Source organism: Narcine bancroftii, chromosome 1 (genome assembly GCF_036971445.1).
Source record: "Narcine bancroftii isolate sNarBan1 chromosome 1, sNarBan1.hap1, whole genome shotgun sequence".
Lineage (NCBI taxonomy): Eukaryota > Metazoa > Chordata > Chondrichthyes > Torpediniformes > Narcinidae > Narcine > Narcine bancroftii.
Window position 1 is genome coordinate 4,602,907 of NC_091469.1, and position 20,255 is coordinate 4,623,161.

The 20,255-nt window shown below is 38.8% G+C and overlaps 1 protein-coding gene across 8 annotated transcripts in view; it reads right to left on the reverse strand.

Annotated features, from left to right (window-relative positions):
• Positions 1–20,255, reverse strand: part of tsc1b (TSC complex subunit 1b) — a 62,589-nt gene that overhangs the window by 42,158 nt on the left and 176 nt on the right. For 5 of the 8 annotated variants that reach the window (XM_069919332.1, XM_069919349.1, XM_069919344.1 and 2 more), the window contains exons 2-11: positions 17,021–17,172; positions 15,750–15,853; positions 13,608–13,760; positions 11,537–11,681; positions 10,705–10,859; positions 9,649–9,722; positions 5,747–5,925; positions 5,194–5,303; positions 4,364–4,493; positions 1,205–1,317 (exon numbers count right to left, since the gene is read on the reverse strand). In XM_069919332.1, coding sequence (XP_069775433.1) covers positions 1,205–1,317; positions 4,364–4,493; positions 5,194–5,303; positions 5,747–5,925; positions 9,649–9,722; positions 10,705–10,859; positions 11,537–11,681; positions 13,608–13,760; positions 15,750–15,853; positions 17,021–17,126 — 1,269 coding nt within the window. In that variant the 5' untranslated portion in view covers positions 17,127–17,172. Of the gene's footprint in view, positions 1–1,204; positions 1,318–4,363; positions 4,494–5,193; positions 5,304–5,746; positions 5,926–9,648; positions 9,723–10,704; positions 10,860–11,536; positions 11,682–13,607; positions 13,761–15,749; positions 15,854–17,020; positions 17,176–20,255 lie in introns of those variants that run through there. The other 3 variants (XM_069919330.1, XM_069919358.1, XM_069919368.1) reach the window with 3 other exon arrangements.

The following is a 20,255-nucleotide window of genomic DNA, read 5'->3' on the forward strand; positions in this document are numbered from 1 at the left end:
GAAACCAATTCCTCATGGGGTGGATGCTTCAGGAGCCTTGATTTAAAACCTACTGATTGGCCAATTTACAGTCCTGACTCCTTCTCGCCATTGTTAGAGAACCAACACCAGCATGTGACACCAGTTTAAAAGAAATGGCATCTTGATGTCAGATGCCAGCCCAGAAAAATGGGGTGCACCCTGGATGCATGCATGCTGTCTGCCCTGTCTCCCCATGAGACAGCACCTCATCCCCTTGGATTTCCATCATTTTCTGGAAATCCAAATGCACATCTACCCATTTCCCTCTAACCACTGCATTCAATACATCCTCAAAGAACTTAAAAAAACATGACCTGTTTCTCCTGAAACCATGCTGCATCTACCTGATGGAACAAGTTCTATCTCTAGGTCTATTTCTTCCTTAATGATACTTTCAAGCATTTCCTTAACTACAGACATCAAACTAGTAAAAACTTAAATCCTGGAAAAACTCGGCCAGTCTTGCAGCATCTGTAAGAGGTAAAAGTTTAATTACCAACATTTCAGGCCTGAGCCCTTCAATACATCTTTACTTAATATGGATGCTGCAAGACCAGCTGATTTCTTCCAGCATTTTTAGGTTTTTACTACAACCACAGCATCTGCAGATTTTTATGTTTCATTACAGTCATCAAACTGACTAGTCTGTTTACCCACCTTCTGCCTTAATTTTTTTTTAAATTAAAAAGTGTGACTTTTGCTGTTCTTCAATCTACCAAGAACTGCCCAGAGTCAAAGAATTTTAGTGAATTACTACAAGAGCAGCTATTATAACTTCCAGCAATTTTTTTCAGCATCCTGGGATGGATGCAATCAGGACCAGTGGACAGATCAGATTTCAGACTTATTGACGGAGTACATGACATACAACCCTGAGATTCCTTTATCCTGTGGGCGCAGCAGAATTACCACTAATTTGTAGTGCAAAAATAAACTGTACACAGCATAAATATGCAGTTTATTTCTGCACTACCAATAAATTAGTGGTAATTCTGCCATGGTACTTTGTCAAACACCTTTTGAAAGTTGTATGCAGTAAAACAACATTTCCCACTTCAAGTAGTATCAGACTGGACACTATTTGCATCAACAAATTCCGACTGGACTAGTGTATAATGTGCTTCTCAAACAGTATCCACGATACTAAATTTAGACCATTAAATAGACACCCAGCAAGTCCTACCTTCCTTGATGGTGCTGCTGTGACCAAATTGCTGCATAGTTCATTCCCAACTGCAGGACATGGAAGGGGAGGCGATATGGTTGTTGGTTCAGTAGATTGTCCTTTTCCACCTACTGTTTTAAAAAAAGTCAAACTTTAACTATTGTGACAGATTATGCTATATTTTATATTGTATTAGATATGTTTTCAAGGAGATAAATTGTGGCAGGTTTTTTTTTTAAATAAGTGTAGGTCACATACAAACCCTTCAAAACAGATTGCATTTAAAATGCCAGAGCTTTGCTCAAGCCAGACAGTCCAGGTTCCTGTTGCCTTTGCAAAAACTTTGATGAATGCCTATAAGGACTTCACAAGTAGGTGTTAATTGGACATGCTGTGATTATTGTTTTGGAAAGCAACAAATGAACAAACTCAGAAGATTAGGTCCGGAGCTGCAGTCTGTCTGAGTTCAGTCGGCTGTTCTAAGAGGATCATGTGGTTTAAGAGTGCGAGCGAGAGAATTCAGTTCTACAGTTCAGCGGCAGCAGGGACTGGAACATGACAAGCTGGAAAAAAAAAAAACCCATTTTGAAAACACATTCGGAGTTCTTAGTTCATCCTGAGGTGGTCCACACAAGAGGAGATGGCTGGCTGCATAATGTTTCACTGGAAATAAGGGAAACAAAAAAAAAAATCTGGTGGAAAGAGGTTATCATCTGGAAAACCCTGAGGGGAAAGTTTCTTGAGCAAGACAGTGAAGTGGCTGGTCTGAAGGAATCAGTTGTGGGTGTCCAACGAGAAACAAATCTCTCTCTGAAAACCGACAAAAACCTTCCTAAGCAGTAACCATTTACCTTTCAAGCACTAAAGCCTGATGAAGATTCATAAATGTTAAATTCTGTGCACAGTATAAGAATTGCCTGATAATGATGACCTTGGAGGAGTGAGAAGTGAGATTGGACTGTGACACGTGTATTACGTACACGTGCGCTTAGAATTAGAAGGGGGTTAAGTTAATAGTAACAAGTTAAAGTTTGATCCTGTTTTTAATGTTTAAAGAAAATTAAAAGTAACTTTTAAGTTACCATTTGTCTTGGTGAATTTCTATTGTTGCTGGGTTTTGGGGTCCTCTGGGCTCATAACACTATTCTTTCAACTCTGCAGTTCTTGCACTTCCATATCAAAAGCATGCAAAGGGGAAACTCTCTATTTGTACTTTGCTTTGGAAAACAACCAGTTTGTGCTGAAAAGCAAGTAAATTTCTGTAATGAAATTTGACATTCTATTAAAAACAGAACTAAATCACCTCGTAAGATTCATAATTAAGGCATGAACAAACTTCAAGGCTACTATATAAAATAAGCCATATAATGCCAATTAATAAACTGACATAGCAAAGCTCAAAAAATAAACCAGTTTATTCAAAAAGGGCAAATACCCTGTATATCATGGCAAGAAACATCCAACACAAAATTGAGAAAAGGGACAAAATGGACTAGAAGAGCCAGGGCGATGAAAAGTGATCTTGCAAAAATCACTGATGATCAAAAGCAACAAAGGTCCCTCAAATTAGAACATGAAGATACAAAAAGCACAATTAAATTACATTGTCAGCATTTTCAGTGCAGAGTACAGCATACCTTTGGTATGAGGCCACAAATACTTAAAGTTTATCTATACCTCGACACATCAGTATTCTCCATTTATTATACTTGCTCCATATGCCAAAACATTTTCCCAGTTCCTCAATTTTGATTCTTTTCAATTTTTCTTGCCCATCTGACCAAAAATACATTCTCACATTTAATTCTGAATTATTAATTCACACAAATAAACTGAATACCAAGTCCCATGGAATCTCTTCAGTCTCCAAAATATTTCCTTGCTGCCATGGAATCAAATTTGGATCCAATTCATTACTTTTCCTTTCAGCCTTTGAGTTGTCACTTTTCTTCACCAGCCCATTGTGCAGGACCTTGTCAAGGGGCATGTTAACATCCAGTCTACTTCAAACAATAGTCATCAATTCTCCTTGTGTCCTAAAACTGTTAGATTCTCTCCTTGATTAAACTGTTTTTCTTAATGAACATATTGATTACTGCTCAGAGTTGACCAACTTCAGTGGTTGACAAATTAAACAGGTGAATAGTTTATTGACTTGTTCCTTCTCCCCTTTTCAAAGATTACAATGGTAACAGCCTACTTATCCTCTGGTACACCACCAGGAAAATAAGTTTCATAATTCAGGAAATCACTTTTTAACCAATTGAGCATATTTCAACTTCAAAGATGCCAAGCAACTCAATACCTCCATATATTGGATAGGTTTCTGTCCTGAACAAGCCCTACTCTTCTCTCAATTATTCTCTGTCTTATGTAAATAAAAGTTATTTTCTTTGAATATGTTAATATTTTTCATGACTGCTCTTAGCTATATTTCCATTTTTTTTTTTTTAAATCACAAAAAAAGTTTCAGAATGGAGAAAATGAAGAGATGAAATTAAGTGTACCTGGGACAAACTTCCTTATCAGCCTTCTCTTAATCTGGTCATTAAAGCTGTAAATATGATAGCTCTATTCTTTATTTTCAGGAATGTTTACCTGAACCCTTTGAGCACCTTCTTTTACTGAGACAATTACCTTCAAGTAGCCATTTACTTTTACTCTTCACCAATCATGCAAAGTTGACCTTTCTTCCATTTGGAACCTTAACTTACATTTTATCTTCATCATCTATAACTACATTAAAAAGACCATAAATGTGATTCCATTAAAAGCCCCAAGTTCAACATTAGAGAGAAGAAACTACAGATGCTGAATTCTGGAGCAAACAAAAATGGCCCACGTTAAAGGTTGGTAACAGAAGCACATTGACCACAGCTCCAGCCCATTCTCAGAATCTCAGAGCAGCATTGGTAAGTACAGAACGTCTTAATTGCATAACACTAGGGTTCCACCCCAAAATGACCCGTCCAGGATTGCTACCTGACCTACTGAGTTTCTCCACCATTTTGTATTGACCTATGTCAAGGTGCTACACATGCAGCAGCTGGAATAATCAGTACTGAATTGTTGAAAGACTATGTCACATAGCTCCCCAGCTATTTGTTTTCAAGAGCCCAGGGGCCTTTGCAAGGACAAGGAATTACAAAAAGCGTGAAATGGCTGCAATATACATACCAGGTGTACTGTGGACCCTAGGGGGTAGACAAGAGGCACTCTGGGATGTTTCATGGCTTGTTGGGGAAAGTCCTCTGGAGGAGGGTGGTGTAGACAGACCACATGATAAAGATGGGCTCCAGAGCACATCCTAAAAAGGAGACCAATTTGAAAAATTTATTTCATTTATTCATTTTTAGAAACCAAATATTGTGAGCCATGCCAGAATGTAATCATCCATCCTTAAATGCCCTCAAGGTGACAGTGACAACCCACCTTTTGGAACTCCATCAGTCCTGCTGAAAATATATGCATAGAACTGTTAGGTAGGGAGTTCCAAGATTTAAACCCAGTGATAAAAGATAATGCATTTCCAAATTAAGAGGGGAAATTGCAGATGGTGTTCCTATGCCTTGAGGTCCTCATTTTGCAAGTTAATTCACAAGCAACTGTACCAGCTTCAAATAAAATTAATACTGTGTGTGTGGATGGAACAATCTAATAGGATGGGATTTTTCTTGGATTATGGCAACATTTCCAAATGGTTTTGGAGCTACACTTGTGCAGTTAAGTGGAAGGTATTCGATTACACTGCAAACTCCTACCATGTAGATGGTGAAATGATTCATTTGCCAAAGGATATCCAGCCTCCGACCTGCTCTGGTAGCAGCAGTATTTATGTCATTGGTCTACTCTAATTTCTGATTAATCAGGTCTTTCAAGATATTAGTATTGTGACCAAAACATTTACCGGAAGTGGCCAATATCAGGCACTTCTGTTGTGCAAAAGTTACTTGACAGTACACTCCTCTGCCCCCATCATCCATATCTTCAAGTGGGTCTCAATTTACCTGCAGCCCTTCTGAAGGAAGGCGTTGTGAAGTCAGTGTTCTGCATTGAGTCTGGGATCCTGGGAGACTGGAGAATGTAGTTCTGGGGGTGCAAGTTGCAGAAGCACTGCCTGCAATAAAGTAAACCATGAAAGGTTAAACTCAATAAAAATGTCAGACTCATCCAGTCCTGAATGGGTTTAATGGCCCATGTCCATTATAGCTGTGGAGTTGAACTACATTAACGTCATTTCCTCATGTTCAATGCCTTGGAAGTTTATGGAGATATACAACTATGCAAAAATTGTAGTTTTTAAAAAAAAGTGTCATTTCAATTAGAGAAAAAGAAACAATGAGAATAATGTGTCAAGTAATTAATGACATCTTAAAGGTGTTAACATATTAAAGAGTTTTAGGGACTGATATACAAAGGGTTGCATTACCAGAATTGGCAATATTTAAAGAAATTGCCATCAAGTTGCTGGTTACTTTCAGAGCTAATACCAACACAATTGGATAGCCAATTTACATGTAATTTCTCTAATGTTATGCAATTAAAAGGTTCTGTACTTACCAATGCTGCTCTGAGATTCTGAGAATGGGCTGGAGCTATGGTCAATGTGCTTCTGTTGGCTATGTGTAGAAAAATGTTTGGGCATGACAGTGTAACCTTCCTCACAAGAGGCCTCTTTTGGGTCCAGGGAAACTTTGGCACATTCTATAACAATGTCATGTGTTTCAAACCTCTTCCACCTGTGCAAAAATAAAAGGGAAATAGAACCGTCAACTGCTGTTAAGCTTATTCAATTAAGATTAAGGAACAAATATTGCCTAAAGTCAGCTGCTGTTGGATTGAAGGTTTAATCACCAGCTCCCACACCAGACACATACCTATAGCTTCTGTATATGTAATTGCGCTTGACCTCAGCCCCATAAGCTGCTTGCTAGAGAATTAAATGATAAACAGGTTACATGGATCATTGGTTATGTCATTGTCTCCCACAAGTCGACAGTTCCACCCATTATTCACTTCTCCCTCAAGGTTCCAGATGATGGTGGTGTGGCAGTAGCTGATGCTACCGCAACAGTTAAGGTGCCATGCAATAATTCTTAATTGATGAACATTAGACGTAGAGCACTGTGGAGATATGGAGCTGTGGAAATGTGAGAACCATGAAGGTACAGATGTCCAGAACAAAGCAGTCTAGTCTGCTGTGGTGATCAGGCCTCTGTTGTGGGGACAAGGCCTCCAAACTTTGACATTGTTTTCTGCCAGTGTCCAAGGTGGAGGCGCTGTGGCATGCTTCGTGGAGGTGTGACGGAGCAGGCTGCATCATGTGCATAGCTGGGAGAATCTGGAGGTCTGCGTATTGTGGTGGAAGTGTTAAGTAGCCTGGAGCGGTTCTGGAGGCTGTGCCGTCCTGGAGAGCAGGGCACTGCGGCAGATTATGGGGTTGGCGAGGAGGTCTTTGGTCTCTCTATCATTATTGTGCCAAAGCTTGCAGACCCAATATGGACACGTGAACTATGTGGCAGTTCTTCACACCAAGCTACTAGATTTTTTTAAAAATCTAAGTCTATGAAAATGTAACTCTTCTCTGCTGTGACTACTGTCTAGTTTTTTTTCTCTTTTTTTGCTATATTGTTTGCACTGTTTTTTTTTAATTCACTATGTGGTTCTGTGTAGGTATGTTCCAGTCTCGTAGTTTTTTTGTCTGGTGTAGGAATGGCGTAGTCTTGTGTTGTCTTCATTGTTTTTGTGTAATATTGTGTGTGCAGGCAGGATTATGGTTTGGAGGAATGTTATTTCTTTTATTACTGTGTAGTTTTATAGTCTGGTCTTAATTGACAATTAAAAGCATCGCAATTGCATTAATTAAAATTCACTTTAAATGCACGCGCTGTTAGCTTCATTCAACAGGCTTGATGTTCGCATCTCTGCAAAGAAATTCCTGCTAAATGCACTTTATCTGTTAGTAGCTCATTAATGCCTTTTTAAAACATATTTTAACCCTTACACTTTGAAGAGCTCATGTCCAGGGATCTTTACAAGAGACTCAAGCAGGTAATCCAAGACCATAATTTCCAGTGGAGTTCTACAGGTGTACAGTATTATCTAAATGTGGAGCCATTCTTCTAATGAGACATTAAAGCCAGAGCAAGTCTGTGCTGCCAGTCACATGTAAAAATTCCACAAGGCAACATGGTTAGCGCAACGCCGTTACAGCGCCAGCTATTGGGACCAGGGTTTGAATCCTGCGTTGTCTAAAGAATTTTTACATTTGCCCAGTCTGTGTGGGTTTTCCCTGGGGGATTCCAGTTTCCTCCCACCCTTCAAAATGTACCAGGGTTGTAGGTTGATTGGGTCTAATTAAGCAGCATGGGCTCATGGCCCAAAAGGCCCTGTTACTGTGCTGCATGTCTAAATTTCTTTTTCAATCTTTTTATTAGTTTTAACACATGTAAAATACATAGGTGCATATAGTAATAAAGTAGTAATAAAGTAAATTAATATCAAGTTTCAAATAACAATGAACAAGGTATGTATGAACCCATGTTATTAAATGGAAAAAAGGAAATGAGAAAAAATTTCTAAACTAAGAATCAAACCCCACCCTATGAGGGCTGCTGGCCAAGTTAAAGAGTCCACTACTAAAAAACTATGGAGTCATGAAAAATCTACAAATTTTGAAAGTAATTGAGAAAAAGAACCCCAAAGCGAAAGAAAGTCAAGATCCATTGCAATAGTAGAACACCCATTTTTTTCCTCTCGAGACAAACATGCCCTCACATCCAACAACCGGTGAGTAAGTACGAGTTGGAGGGACAGCATCTTTCCATCTCAGCGAAATGGCCCTTCTAGCAATGAGGGAAGCAAAAGCCACTACGTGGGATTGTGAAAAAGTCAATATTAAATCTGTTGGCCCACTCACTCCAAAAATAGCAAAGGGCTAGGAGTCAAGTTAATATTAACAATAAGGTGTGAAATACTCCCTGCCAGAAATTAAAGAGAGAAGGGCAGAGCCAAAACATAGGATACAATGTACCTTCCTCAGTTATGCATTTATCACATTTCGAAGAGATGTTAGGATAAAATTTAGCAAAATGAACCTTAGAAAAGTGTGGCCAATGGACTACTTTAAATTGAATTAATGAATGTCTAGCACAAAGAGAAAGTGAGTGAACATGTTTCAAAATAGAATCCCATGTAGTTTTGGCAAATGGTTGTTGAAAGTCTTGTTCCCATATTTTCTTAAACTACACAGGGAACTATCCCTAGATCTTAAAAGTAATTCATAAAGGGCAGAAAGCAATCCTTTATGATTAAGTTTAAAATGACATACTTCCCAATGCTGGGGAAACTTCAACATTAAAGAATTTAAGAAGCTCCTAATCTGTAAATAACAAAAAAGTGATATTTTGTTATTTTAAATTTAATAAATGATTGTTCAAAAGCAGCAAAATTTTCGGTCAATTTGTGGATCTAGAAAAGATTGGATACCCAAGCTTAGCCATTGATTATAACCGATACCTTGGACTGAAGGAAAAAAGGAATTATGTAGAATAGGGCTAATCAATAAAAACCTGTGGTAACCAAAATTTTAAAATTGAAACCAAATTCTCAAAGTGTGTCTGACTACCAAATTATCAGTCAACTTAGAAGCTAAAAAAAAGGCAAGGGTGCTCCAAGTATTGAAAGGAGAGAATACCTTTTAGTGGACTTGATCTCCAGATCAATCCATCTTGATATTCATTATGATGAATCCAATGGTAATATATCTAATATTCACTGCCTCATAATAAAATCTAAAATTAGGTAATGCCAAACCTCCATTTTTTTTTAGTATTTTGAAGGAAAATTTGAGGCGGGGGTGCTTGTTTTTCCCAAAAGAAAAAAAAAGAATCTAATGAATCAAAAGTTGCATGTCTAAATTTGAACAATTAAAATAAAACAGTATCATTTTGGAAAAATGGCATGCAGTCTGCTGTAATCAGTTTAATAACTAAAACCACCATAAATCACATTTTGTGGGATATTAGATGGAAGAATTGCTTCCATGTTTCCCACATTTCAATTGGCAATTTTACTTCAAAAATACTTTATTGGCTGCTGCAGTATATTATCAAGTATAGGAATATACATTTTCTTTTAAATACAGTGGCAAGATAGGAAAACATTCAAGTTCAATGACAATTTTCTTCACAGGACAACATTAAGACTGGATTATAAATAGACAAATTTCATAATCACCTCAAAGAGAAAATATGAATGACACCAAAAATAGTGTGGACTAAACAATGTTAAGTTCAAGTGATAATGATTGAAAATTCCACATTTTAAAGCTTCTTTTAACAATCCACATCAGTCAATGCTTTGCAAGTCAATGTTTTAATGTTTGCAATACTTTATTAAAAAGCTGAAAGAGTGGAGTTGTGAAGATGACAACACTAGAACTTTAAGATTGTGGTACTTACTTAATGGGATCCAGTTCATAGTCCTTGGTTCCAGTCACTAGTTCAGGGTGGATTCGCACGTGTTCTAGCATTGGCTGCAACAGAGACATTAGGAATGCAGCAAGTTTACAATCAGTGCGATGGTCACTCAACAAAGGATAAGCAAGCCAACCTCTATGACATGTTCTTCTCCAACACCGAATAATGGTTGAAACTCATGGCCAAAATTCGCAGAAAATCAATTGAAATCTTAAGTAGAGACTTCAATATATTAGTTTCAAACTCAGGCCAGGCATCATTGATCATTGGCCTGGATCACTTTTTTTTTTAAAATATAAAAGAAATCCACAGATGTTGCTGGGTCTGAGCATCTCCAGGATTTGGTGCTTTTGCTACTTGTAAACTATGGAGGAAAGTAAATGTATTCAGTATTAAAACAAGTTTGGAAGATTATGGTTTCCTCTCCTCAAAAGCATTGACCCATTCTGCTTTTGGGTCCCTGTTGCGTGTGGAGGAAACATGGCCTCCCTGCCTGTCTGGAATGTATGCACTGCAGGTGATCACTTGTCTGAAATTTTTTCAGAAGCCACATCACCTGTCAATCAATGAAATTACGATTGGAAGACTTCGGTGGCAATGAAAGACAGCAAGTGCAATTCTTTAAAAAACCTATTGCAACTGAAACCAGACAATACAAGATGTTTGCCTTGCTCTTTTTTTTTTAAAAAATAACTATTCGTTCAACAAGGTTATTACATACAGTAAAAAAAAGTACATATTATGAACGATAAAAAAATTTATATTAAAAAAAGAACCCCCTCTCAGCCAGCTCTCTTTAGGAGAGCCAAAGAGAAAAAAAAACTGAAATATATTTACTAAAATCTAATCAAGGTAAATCTTAAATGTAAATATTCTGAATATAAAGAGCACTTATTAAGAAATAAAGAATTTGCTCTTCCTTTCCATGTCAGAAAGTCTCTTGGCCTGCCTCATCTTACTCAATCATTAGCTAGTGCTTCAAAGATCTGATCCTTTTCCTCCCCAATGCTCTTTTAAAAAAAAATGTTTTTTTTTTACCTTTACCACCTCCTCAAAAATCTCCACATTTTCCTTTAAACTGTAGTGGGAGCGGAGGTAGGAGACAAAGTTGCAAGGGTACATCCCATAGAGACGATGAAACAATGCATAAACACTGGCATGGAGGTGAATCAGATATACATCTGGCACTTTGCCTAGAAAAATAAAAGGGATAGCATGACTCTTAACATTATTAATCATGGATAACCAAAAACCCAAAATATCAATTCTCCTCCCACAGATTTAAGAACCAGTGCTTTACCCACTTACCCCAGATTTGATTTAAAAAAAAAATTTGTTTGGTTACCCAAAAATATGGATCACCAATCAGAGACTGAATGCCCAAATTACAGATTAAAATAAAAGGGACACAAAGATACAGTCACCTAATTGTAAACAAAAGATCCCAGTCTCTATACGAGTACAGGGAATCCTTCCCAGTGTGCTGGCTAATATTTATCCCTCTACTAGTACCATTAAAAATTAGCAAGACTTCCAATTATCAGTATTGTTAAAATATCCAAATTGACTCAATCGCAAAAAAGTGTTACATCCTGAAATAAAAATCTATTCTTTCCAGAAGAAGAATCACATGAAGAATTTAGCACAGTTTAACACATTAGAAAGGTGGCCATTTTTGTATCAACAAGTTGGTACTTGTGTAAAGTAGGAAATGCCAAAACTCATTTTAATTCACTTGGCTGGAGAAGATTTGCTTTGCAGAATCATTGCAAAGCAATATTTTAAAGCAGATAAACAGTATTTGATATTTCCCCCACCAAACCCCTGAAATAAAGGGGGAAACTCATCTCTCGGTGATAGATCAGCATACCTGGGTTTTGCAGGTTCCAAGCAGCCAATCGGCCAAAGATTTCAAAAAAATCAAGGAGATACTGCTTCCCAGCTTGCGGGATCATTGGCAGAAGGATGATTAATACAAGAACTCCAGTGGTAAGAAACACAACCTCTGTCTCAGTCTGTGGAGAAGACCAAATCAACAAAGGTCCACCTTTGAATTTGTATTATCAATTTAAGATCGTGCATCAAAACATGGATGATGGCCCTCAATTCCATAGGCAATGAGAAGAATCTTAGAGGAATGGTTCTGTATATTTTATAAATCAGAGGCTTATAGAAAAAATATGTACAGCCAGTCTCACCACCTTCTGTCAATTCAATTGGATCAAAAGATTATGCTTACTCAATCTACCTGCTTTTGATTCCATTTGCTTTTTATTCATACCCAATGACTCATACCCAGTTCAAGTTGGCAATCATTTCCAGCAGCCCTGTGGAAGACCTTGCGAGATACAGAAATGCTGCAAGATGTACATTTCTTTATTCTTTCCTTAATTGCATCCTAGCAGTATAATAACAGGAAACATCTTGTTTTAACTGTCTCAATAGGCAGCATTCAGAAGCAGAAGGTTGTAGGTTAATGTCCCATTTAAAATACTGGACCATGAAAGACTGGCAGATACTCCAATGCAGAACTGAAGGAGCGATGCAGTGTGCCATCTTGGATCCCACTTATGCAGACTCACAATCAGAGGTCTTTCATGTTCTGTCCAACAGAACATAACTGAAATAAGTTACTTAGTAAGATGCTGTATTTTTTTTTGCACTATGACCAAAGATTACACTTCTAAAATACTGTTTTGGAACCATTGTGGAATGTCCTAAGATACCCAACACAAAAAACTTTTTAGTCATGGGACAGAACCAAGTGACAAATTCTCCCACTGACAGAAATATGTTATTCTCTGAATATTTGGACAAACTTTGATTGAAAATCAAAAGCATTTTCGGGGTAAGAGAATAGGGAGACAGAAGAAGGGATACAAGTTTGTATAATTCATATCTCAATGCTTAAAGCTTTTGCTGTTAATAGGCTGTGATGATACAACCACTACACTAGCTGCAGGGGGCAACCACTGTACCTTCTCTACCTGCTGGTAGGCAACCTGGGAGGCTGGCCCCATCTGCTGGCTGTCAATCATCAGCCTGTACAAAGACTCGAGCCAGCCCCTTCCAGGGGAACAGTCAGACATGTGGAGCCAGCAAGATATGGAGACTGGTGTGTACAAGTTTAAGCTAATTAAAGCCAATTGTACAGCCTGTGGACTTTGTGTCAGAATTATTCACACAGCAGTGCTCACAAAGGCAGCTTTTAATTATAAAATGGCTAAAATCATAGGGTATATCACAAAATGGCTGAATTTTGCAAACTCTGCAGAAAACAAGTTGTAGACCTTGTTAAGATCGAGATAAGAAATGGCTTGCATAAACATCATTAAAATTGAAATAAAGCTGGCATAAACACAATTAAAATTGTATCCTTCAAGGTAATGTTGATTATTTACCAGACAAAAAACACATACCATTCTTTTGTGCAAGATACACACCAGATAACAGCTGAGAACATGGTTTTTTAATGATAAAATGATGTAATGCAATGGTGGGGGCCACTTCTACCCTTTAGCCATTTGAAATTGTATATAGAATGAAATCTCTATCTTTGAAGTGAGAGCTAAAGGCTTCAGACAGGTACCAGAAATTGACCTCTCCTAATTAGTCTTTATCATAGCCTGCATACAAATTGATTATTAATGAGATAAAGATCTGTATGCTTTAGTAATATTTTGCTGTGTGTTCTATTCTGCTGTCTAATTTCATTTTAGCATGGGTTGACTACCACAAGTTTATATTCTTTTAATTACCGCAAAGTCAAAATTGGCCATGATTTAAAAGCTATTCCAGTCTACAGTAATACAAGTCATTTAAAGCTATACGCTGCCAACTTTACAAGTTGTTCTGAAATATTTTGCTTTCCCACAAGACGTGCTTTGATAGGATAGAAACGCTAGACATGAGAAAAATAAAGTAAATCTTGAATACTGAACCTTCAAACACTTGAGCAGCGAAACCAACACAGGTGCACGGAAGAGTTTATGAATCCAAGTTGGCTCGCGTCGGATAACGTGACCCAACAAGGTCACAGCAGATAGACGGGTGGCAGCCTTTCCCATGCACTCATTCAGTCGATCCAAAAGATGCTGAAAAAAAGTAAAATGAATGCTAGAACCTCCCCTGCTTCTCCCTTTAAACCTGGACTAAAAATCTGCTCAAATGCAGAATAGGCATTTTTGGGTCCCAGACATTAATACATACCATACATGTACAGTGAAACAAGTTACATTATCCAACTAGAAGCTCAGAATGAATGATCAAATCTCTTTATAGCAGTTAGTAAATTTATAACCAGTGATACACAAAAGTCAGTTGGCCCAGTGTATCTGTGCCAGGTCTTCAAGTAACAAATCTGAATTCAAAGATCTGGGAATAAAATCTATAATTAGTAAAAAAAAATCCAAATTGTTGAAGATCACAAGACCACAATAATGTGTGCAACCCAGGACTTTATGCAACTAGCCCCATTTTAAAACTTCTCAACTGCATTAATGCTGCTCGTCTTGCTCCTAAAGACAACTTTTAAAAGGCTAATCCAGGTAGTAAAGCACAAGTTAAACTTCAATTTCACTTTTCCTTCCTTCGTGGTGGTTGAATAATAAAGGGTTCACAATAATTGGCAAGACTGAAGAGTGTGGTACAATTCCTCACAGGCAAGATTTTTTTCTGGCAACAACAAAATGCAATCCTCTCATCATTCAGTACATGCATACTCGAGATGGCAGAGGTCGACAGCATCGAGTCCACGGTGCTGAAGATCCAGCTGCGCTGGGTGGGTCACGTCTCCAGAATGGAGGACCATCGCCTTCCCAAGATCGTGTTATATGGCGAGCTCTCCACTGGCCACCGTGACAGAGGTGCACCAAAGAAAAGGTACAAGGACTGCCTAAAGAAATCTCTTGGTGCCTGCCACATTGACCACTGCCAGTGGGCTGATCTCGCCTCAAACCGTGCATCTTGGCGCCTCACAGTTTGGCGGGCAGCAACCTCCTTTGAAGAAGACCGCAGAGCCCACCTCACTGACAAAAGGCAAAGGAGGAAAAACCCAACACCCAACCCCAACCAACCAATTTTCTCCTGCAGCCGCTGCAACCGTGTCTGCCTGTCCCGCATCAGACTTGTCAGCCACAAATGAGCCTGCAGCTGACGTGGACTTTTACCCCCTCCATAAATCTTCGTCCGCGAAGCCAAGCCAAAGAAAAGACAATACTTGGCATGGAAAGTTTAAGGCATTGTCCTTTACCAAACTCCAGGGTTACCTCAGTCTCAATGAATATCAAGGGGCTCATAAGAAAACTGGCAGCAATCCTGCTGCTGATCACTAGTCATATTTTTTTAAACAACAATTTTTTGGTCTAGGCACATGGAAAAAGGCCAATGGCATAGAGTGCAATAAGCATTGCCCACATGGAGTGAACACTAATGTAATTTACCATTTAATCAGGAGAAAGGTCTGAAAATTAAAGTTTATTAAACTTCCCAGTGCATTTCTAATCATTTTTTTTAAATCCTCAAAGTTTATCTCAGAATTACTTTCAAGGACTGCCAGAAGTGGGGATGGACCATTTCCTTAAATTAATGCATTGTGTTGAAAGTACTCCCACTGTGTTGGGAGGCATAGAGACCATCAGTAAAGGAAAAGGGTGATGTGCATTCATGTGGATAGCACACAACAGGTGGTAAGGCTTTGAATCCTGCAGATATTTGTTACAACCACAGTGTACCAGCAATTTGAGCAAATGCATCACATACCCTAAACTACATGGAGTGTGGTGGAGTCCCCTGGTAATTAGAAAGGGCACATTTCTGACAGCATTCACAAAGAGTAGATTAAATCTACCAATAAAAAAATGTTTTTCACAACCTATGTATTTAATATCTTGAGTAATGGCATCAAGGCTAGTTCAGGCTATCAATAACCTCCAGTTGAGATGACTTCCCCCACCCCTATTTAGCATCTTTACATTTTTTGAGCCAAATGCCACTTAGTGTAGTTGAAGCCAACTATATCAGATTTCCATCAAACTTAACATTATTAAGCATTGTTTACAAAGTCACCACATTATTCTGCTCACCTTATCGTGAGGCTCCTGGACAGCTGAAAGAATCTGCACAGCTGGGAGAGAATCATTTTCCAAGTAATGATCCACTATCGCGTTCACTAGCAAAGGGCCACGATCTGCAGACATAACAACTAGTTGACACGAACAGGGAACTTCTAGTCATTGAGCAAGAGTTCAGTCAACTTTGCAAAAATGCATTTCAAAATAACTTTGTTGGATAAGGAACTTGATGACATGATTCTGCACATGAAAAAAAATATTTTAATAATTTACTGAGCCTCAATAGACAATGTTGCATTTACCACAGTGGGATGGCAGCAGGGATGAAGGAGCTTAGCCACGTGGAGAACCAATTGAAGCTGGGGGTCAATGTTTAAGAGCTGGGGTCATTGAAGTGCTCAAAATTTGACAGTGATCAAATTATTTTGACTCAAAGGAATGAAAGGGCAAGGCCAGGACTTTCAATCAGGACTAGCGTGTGACATTAGCCTTGATCCAAAATATCAAGGACTCCACCCCCACCACCACAGATGCAACTCGTCCGAGATCAAGCAGTTTGTTGTTTTTGTTCAAGATTCCAGCATCTGCAGTCTCATACTTCTAAATTATTTTGACTAGCTTGATAATCAGCGAACAAACATTTAAGGCAATGATAAAAGAACATTGGGAGGTGCAGAGAATACAAAACAGGAATTGTAATCTGAAATGAAATGCCTGAAAAGAGTTACAGGAAGGTGATTGAAAAGTAACTTTAAACTAGAATAAAAAAATTGCTGTGTTATAAACAACCCAAGATTAATTGAATAGTTTTCATCCCCCCCCCACCCCAAGTGCTCTAACAGAAACAATAGGATAAATGGCTTCATTCTGTGCGTACAATTCTAAGATGAGACACTCAACAAAGAACAGAGAATAACAACATTAATGTGGAAATATTCTGCCTATTGAAAGCACTCCTCAAAATCTTTGTATGTTTCCTTTAAACTTTGCCACAATTACCAAATTTAAAATCTCCCATTACCATATCAAGTAAACAGCAATATTTAAACTGCAAGACAAACAGAAGTTTTAATTGCAGCATTGGATGAAACTGTTCAAAATAGATATTTTCACACCAAAGACTTCCAAATTAATTTGTAGCTATACAAATGCAACCAAATTAAATCATATATTAACAAAAAATGTTACATAGAGGAAGATAGTTTTCAAAAACAAAAAGCATTCACATGCCGGGAACATTTTTCAAGGCTCTGTTCTAATGAAAAGTCCCAACACAGTCTCACCTGAGCGAAGGTGGTCCACAACAAGTCCTTTCACACCTTCATACATTTGAAGGTTTGTTGATTCTAGCAGTAGGACCAGGTCACTAACATTCACCGGCTGCGTCATGCTTTATGTTTATCGCCTCCTCAGTTCTGCCCTCTGCAATGCTAAACTGCTGACCAACAGGACAGCACAAAATACAAGAACATAGTAATGTTAGAAATTTAGCCCCTTATGCCCGCTACACTGTTCTTTTATACCAGCATCCTCCTGCACATCCACATATCCCATGATTCCCTTGATGTTTAAAAAATCTATTAATCTCCACTTTACACATCTCGTGATCAAGCCTCCACATCTTGCTTGGATAGTAAATTCCAAATACTCAAGTTACTAAGGAATTTACAACGAGCAGCATTTATTCTTCTGAAGAAAATACAGTCCAATTCTCTTGATACAAGACATTGGGGAAACTTTTGCTTCTTCAATAACTATCCTTCCATTAGGGACTTGCCTAGGAACACCAGGTGCTGCAGGTTTTTGAGAGGGGTGCTGGACAAAGTTGCAACTCTGCTTGACAGTAGACAAAAGTCAAATTTCATGCAGGTTATAGTCTAAATATAGTATTACATGATAATAATTGAACCTTTTGTTGTGCATGTAGGTAAGGAATTTAAAACAATGATAATATTTTATCGAGTAGATGCAAGATATTTCTATGCAACAAGTTTCCAAAGCTGGAAGACCTTGATGAAGGGCTCAAGCTCCAAATGTTGGTTTTGAATCTTCATCTTTGCTATACAAAGTACACGGTTTGACAGCTGAGTTTCTCCAGCACTATGTTTTTACTTTAGGTATAGACAAGTGTCACTATTAAACACAATAAGGAATAGTGGGAAGTGTTTAAACAATTCAAGAACATGGAACTCACTAACACAAGGAACAGTTAACATAAATACTAGGGAGAAATGAAAGGGTGTTTCTTTGATAGGGCAAAATGAAGGAGTGGGAAGATGCCTACAGAGAGCAGAAACTACATTGCAGACCAGTGAAGTGATTGGTTTAAAATATAGATGCTTCCCTACTGTTTTCAATCATTTCAAGCTTTCCAAGAGGTTATAGAATTATTTTATTTCAAATTAGCTTGTTTAAAATTGCTCCAAGATTTCAATCAGCACATTTGCAATCTTTCAGTAGGCTTCATTAAACTTTCTGGTAGATGTAAAGTTACCATCGTCTCATTCTACACACTTAACATTTCTTTTGAAAGGGTAAAGAAATCCAACAGGAGGCATCAACTAATATGCAATGGTCACAAACTGTTCTTCAAAAGACAAAAAAATACAATGCTCTGGGTTGACACAGCCCACATTTAACCTGACGAACCTATCCAACAAAAAATAATTGACCAAGGAGGGAATTTTCCTGCAAGCAAAATGCATTTGACAGAAACATTTAGTATGAACACAAATTCTGGGCACCGCTACACTGTCCTCCATTCATTAGCTGTACATTTAGTGCCAACAATCACTACATTTGTCACTGAATTCAACTCAAGATGCAGTTATGCATGCAAATACATATGCTAAACATATTAATCACTAATTGATTCCTTTTGTATAAAATCGTTACAAATTATACTGATATCAACTGATTAACTGCACACCATCCAGGTGTTCACAACTTCAACTATTTTAGTTTAAATACAGACCAAGTCAATACAATGTAAATAGTAAAGGCTCCACATTTACACTTGTGGCACCGATTAGTCAAAGTGTGCCAAATGAAATTGAGTTTTAATTGATGAAAATAGTTTTATGCAAATTAAACCCAGAATATTTAAATTTACTCAGCTAAATAACAAAAGACATCAAGATGCCATCATATCTTAATTGCAATTTCAACCTTTAGAGTCAGAGCTATGTCATGCTATTCCAGCTCTATTAATAACCAAAGAATCAAAAATCAGATTTATGATCATGTAGTCATATAAACCAGAATAACCACAGAACAAAAGTACTTGAATATACAATTAAATAGAAAATGCTGGAAATACTCAAGTCAAATAAAGTAAAGCAAAGCAACTTGATCTTGATTATAGAATTCTCAAACAAGGAAACAGATCAAAGTTGGACTGTTAACATTAACGAAACAATCACAGATTTGAAAATGGATTTGATGAGAAAACGTACAAAGCAATGTGCATTAAACAAAATGCTATTGCATTGCTGGAACCATATTCTTGCCGCCCTCCCCAACTTTAAAATCGATCCTAAACTGTCAATCCACTCCCTTTACTTATTATTGCCAGATATCAATGTTTTAGTAACTTATTCCATTTCTCTCAAATGGAGAATGAACTTCATTAAATAAAGTACATTATTTTGTATACACAAAATGCATCAAGCCGCAGTTATTATGAGAAGATTCTTGTACACGATGCGACCGGAAAACACCACAGTTCAAAATTATTCAACACAAAAGGAGCAGCTAAAAGGAACGCTCTGGCAAGAATCTTTGCTCCCTTACAAAGCACACGGCATTTGCTTAAACCCGTTTTAAGGGTGGTTTTGGGCGGCAGGACTCGAAAGAGGGGGAAAAAAAACACAGGAAGATCAGACTTGGCAAATACTTTCATACAATCGAATGAATACAACAGAAAAAAAGTGGCAGGAGAGCAGTACTTCTACTACCAAGCACACCCAAAGATTGCCAACAGCTCGGGGCCTGGCGACAACATGCAATAAACCCCAAAACGGTGACACGGATTTAAATGCATTCATTTAATCCCACGTAGCAGATCCCCACTGACCGGACCGCTGTCCCTGGGTTGACGAAGGATGAACAACACTCCTTTCCTCTATCAACCCTCAAGAAAGCTCGTTCCCCCCAGCAGAATGAGGGGTGAGTAAACCCCCACCCCTCCACCCCCCCCACCCCTCCAACCCCCCCCCACCCCTCCCCCCCCACCCCTCCCCCCCCCCCTCCACCCCCCCCCCACCCCTCCCCCCCCCACCCCCCCCCCCTCCACCCCCACCCCCCCCCCCTCCACCCCCCCCCCACCCCTCCACCCCCCCCCCCACCCCTCCACCCCCCCCCCCACCCCTCCACCCCCCCCCCCACCCCTCCACCCCCCCCCCTCCCCTCCCCCCCCCCCTCCCCTCCCCCCCCCCCACCCCTCCACCCCCCCCCCACCCCTCCCCTCCCCCCCCCCCACCCCTCCACCCCCCCCACTTCTTGGCTGCCACCCGCTCG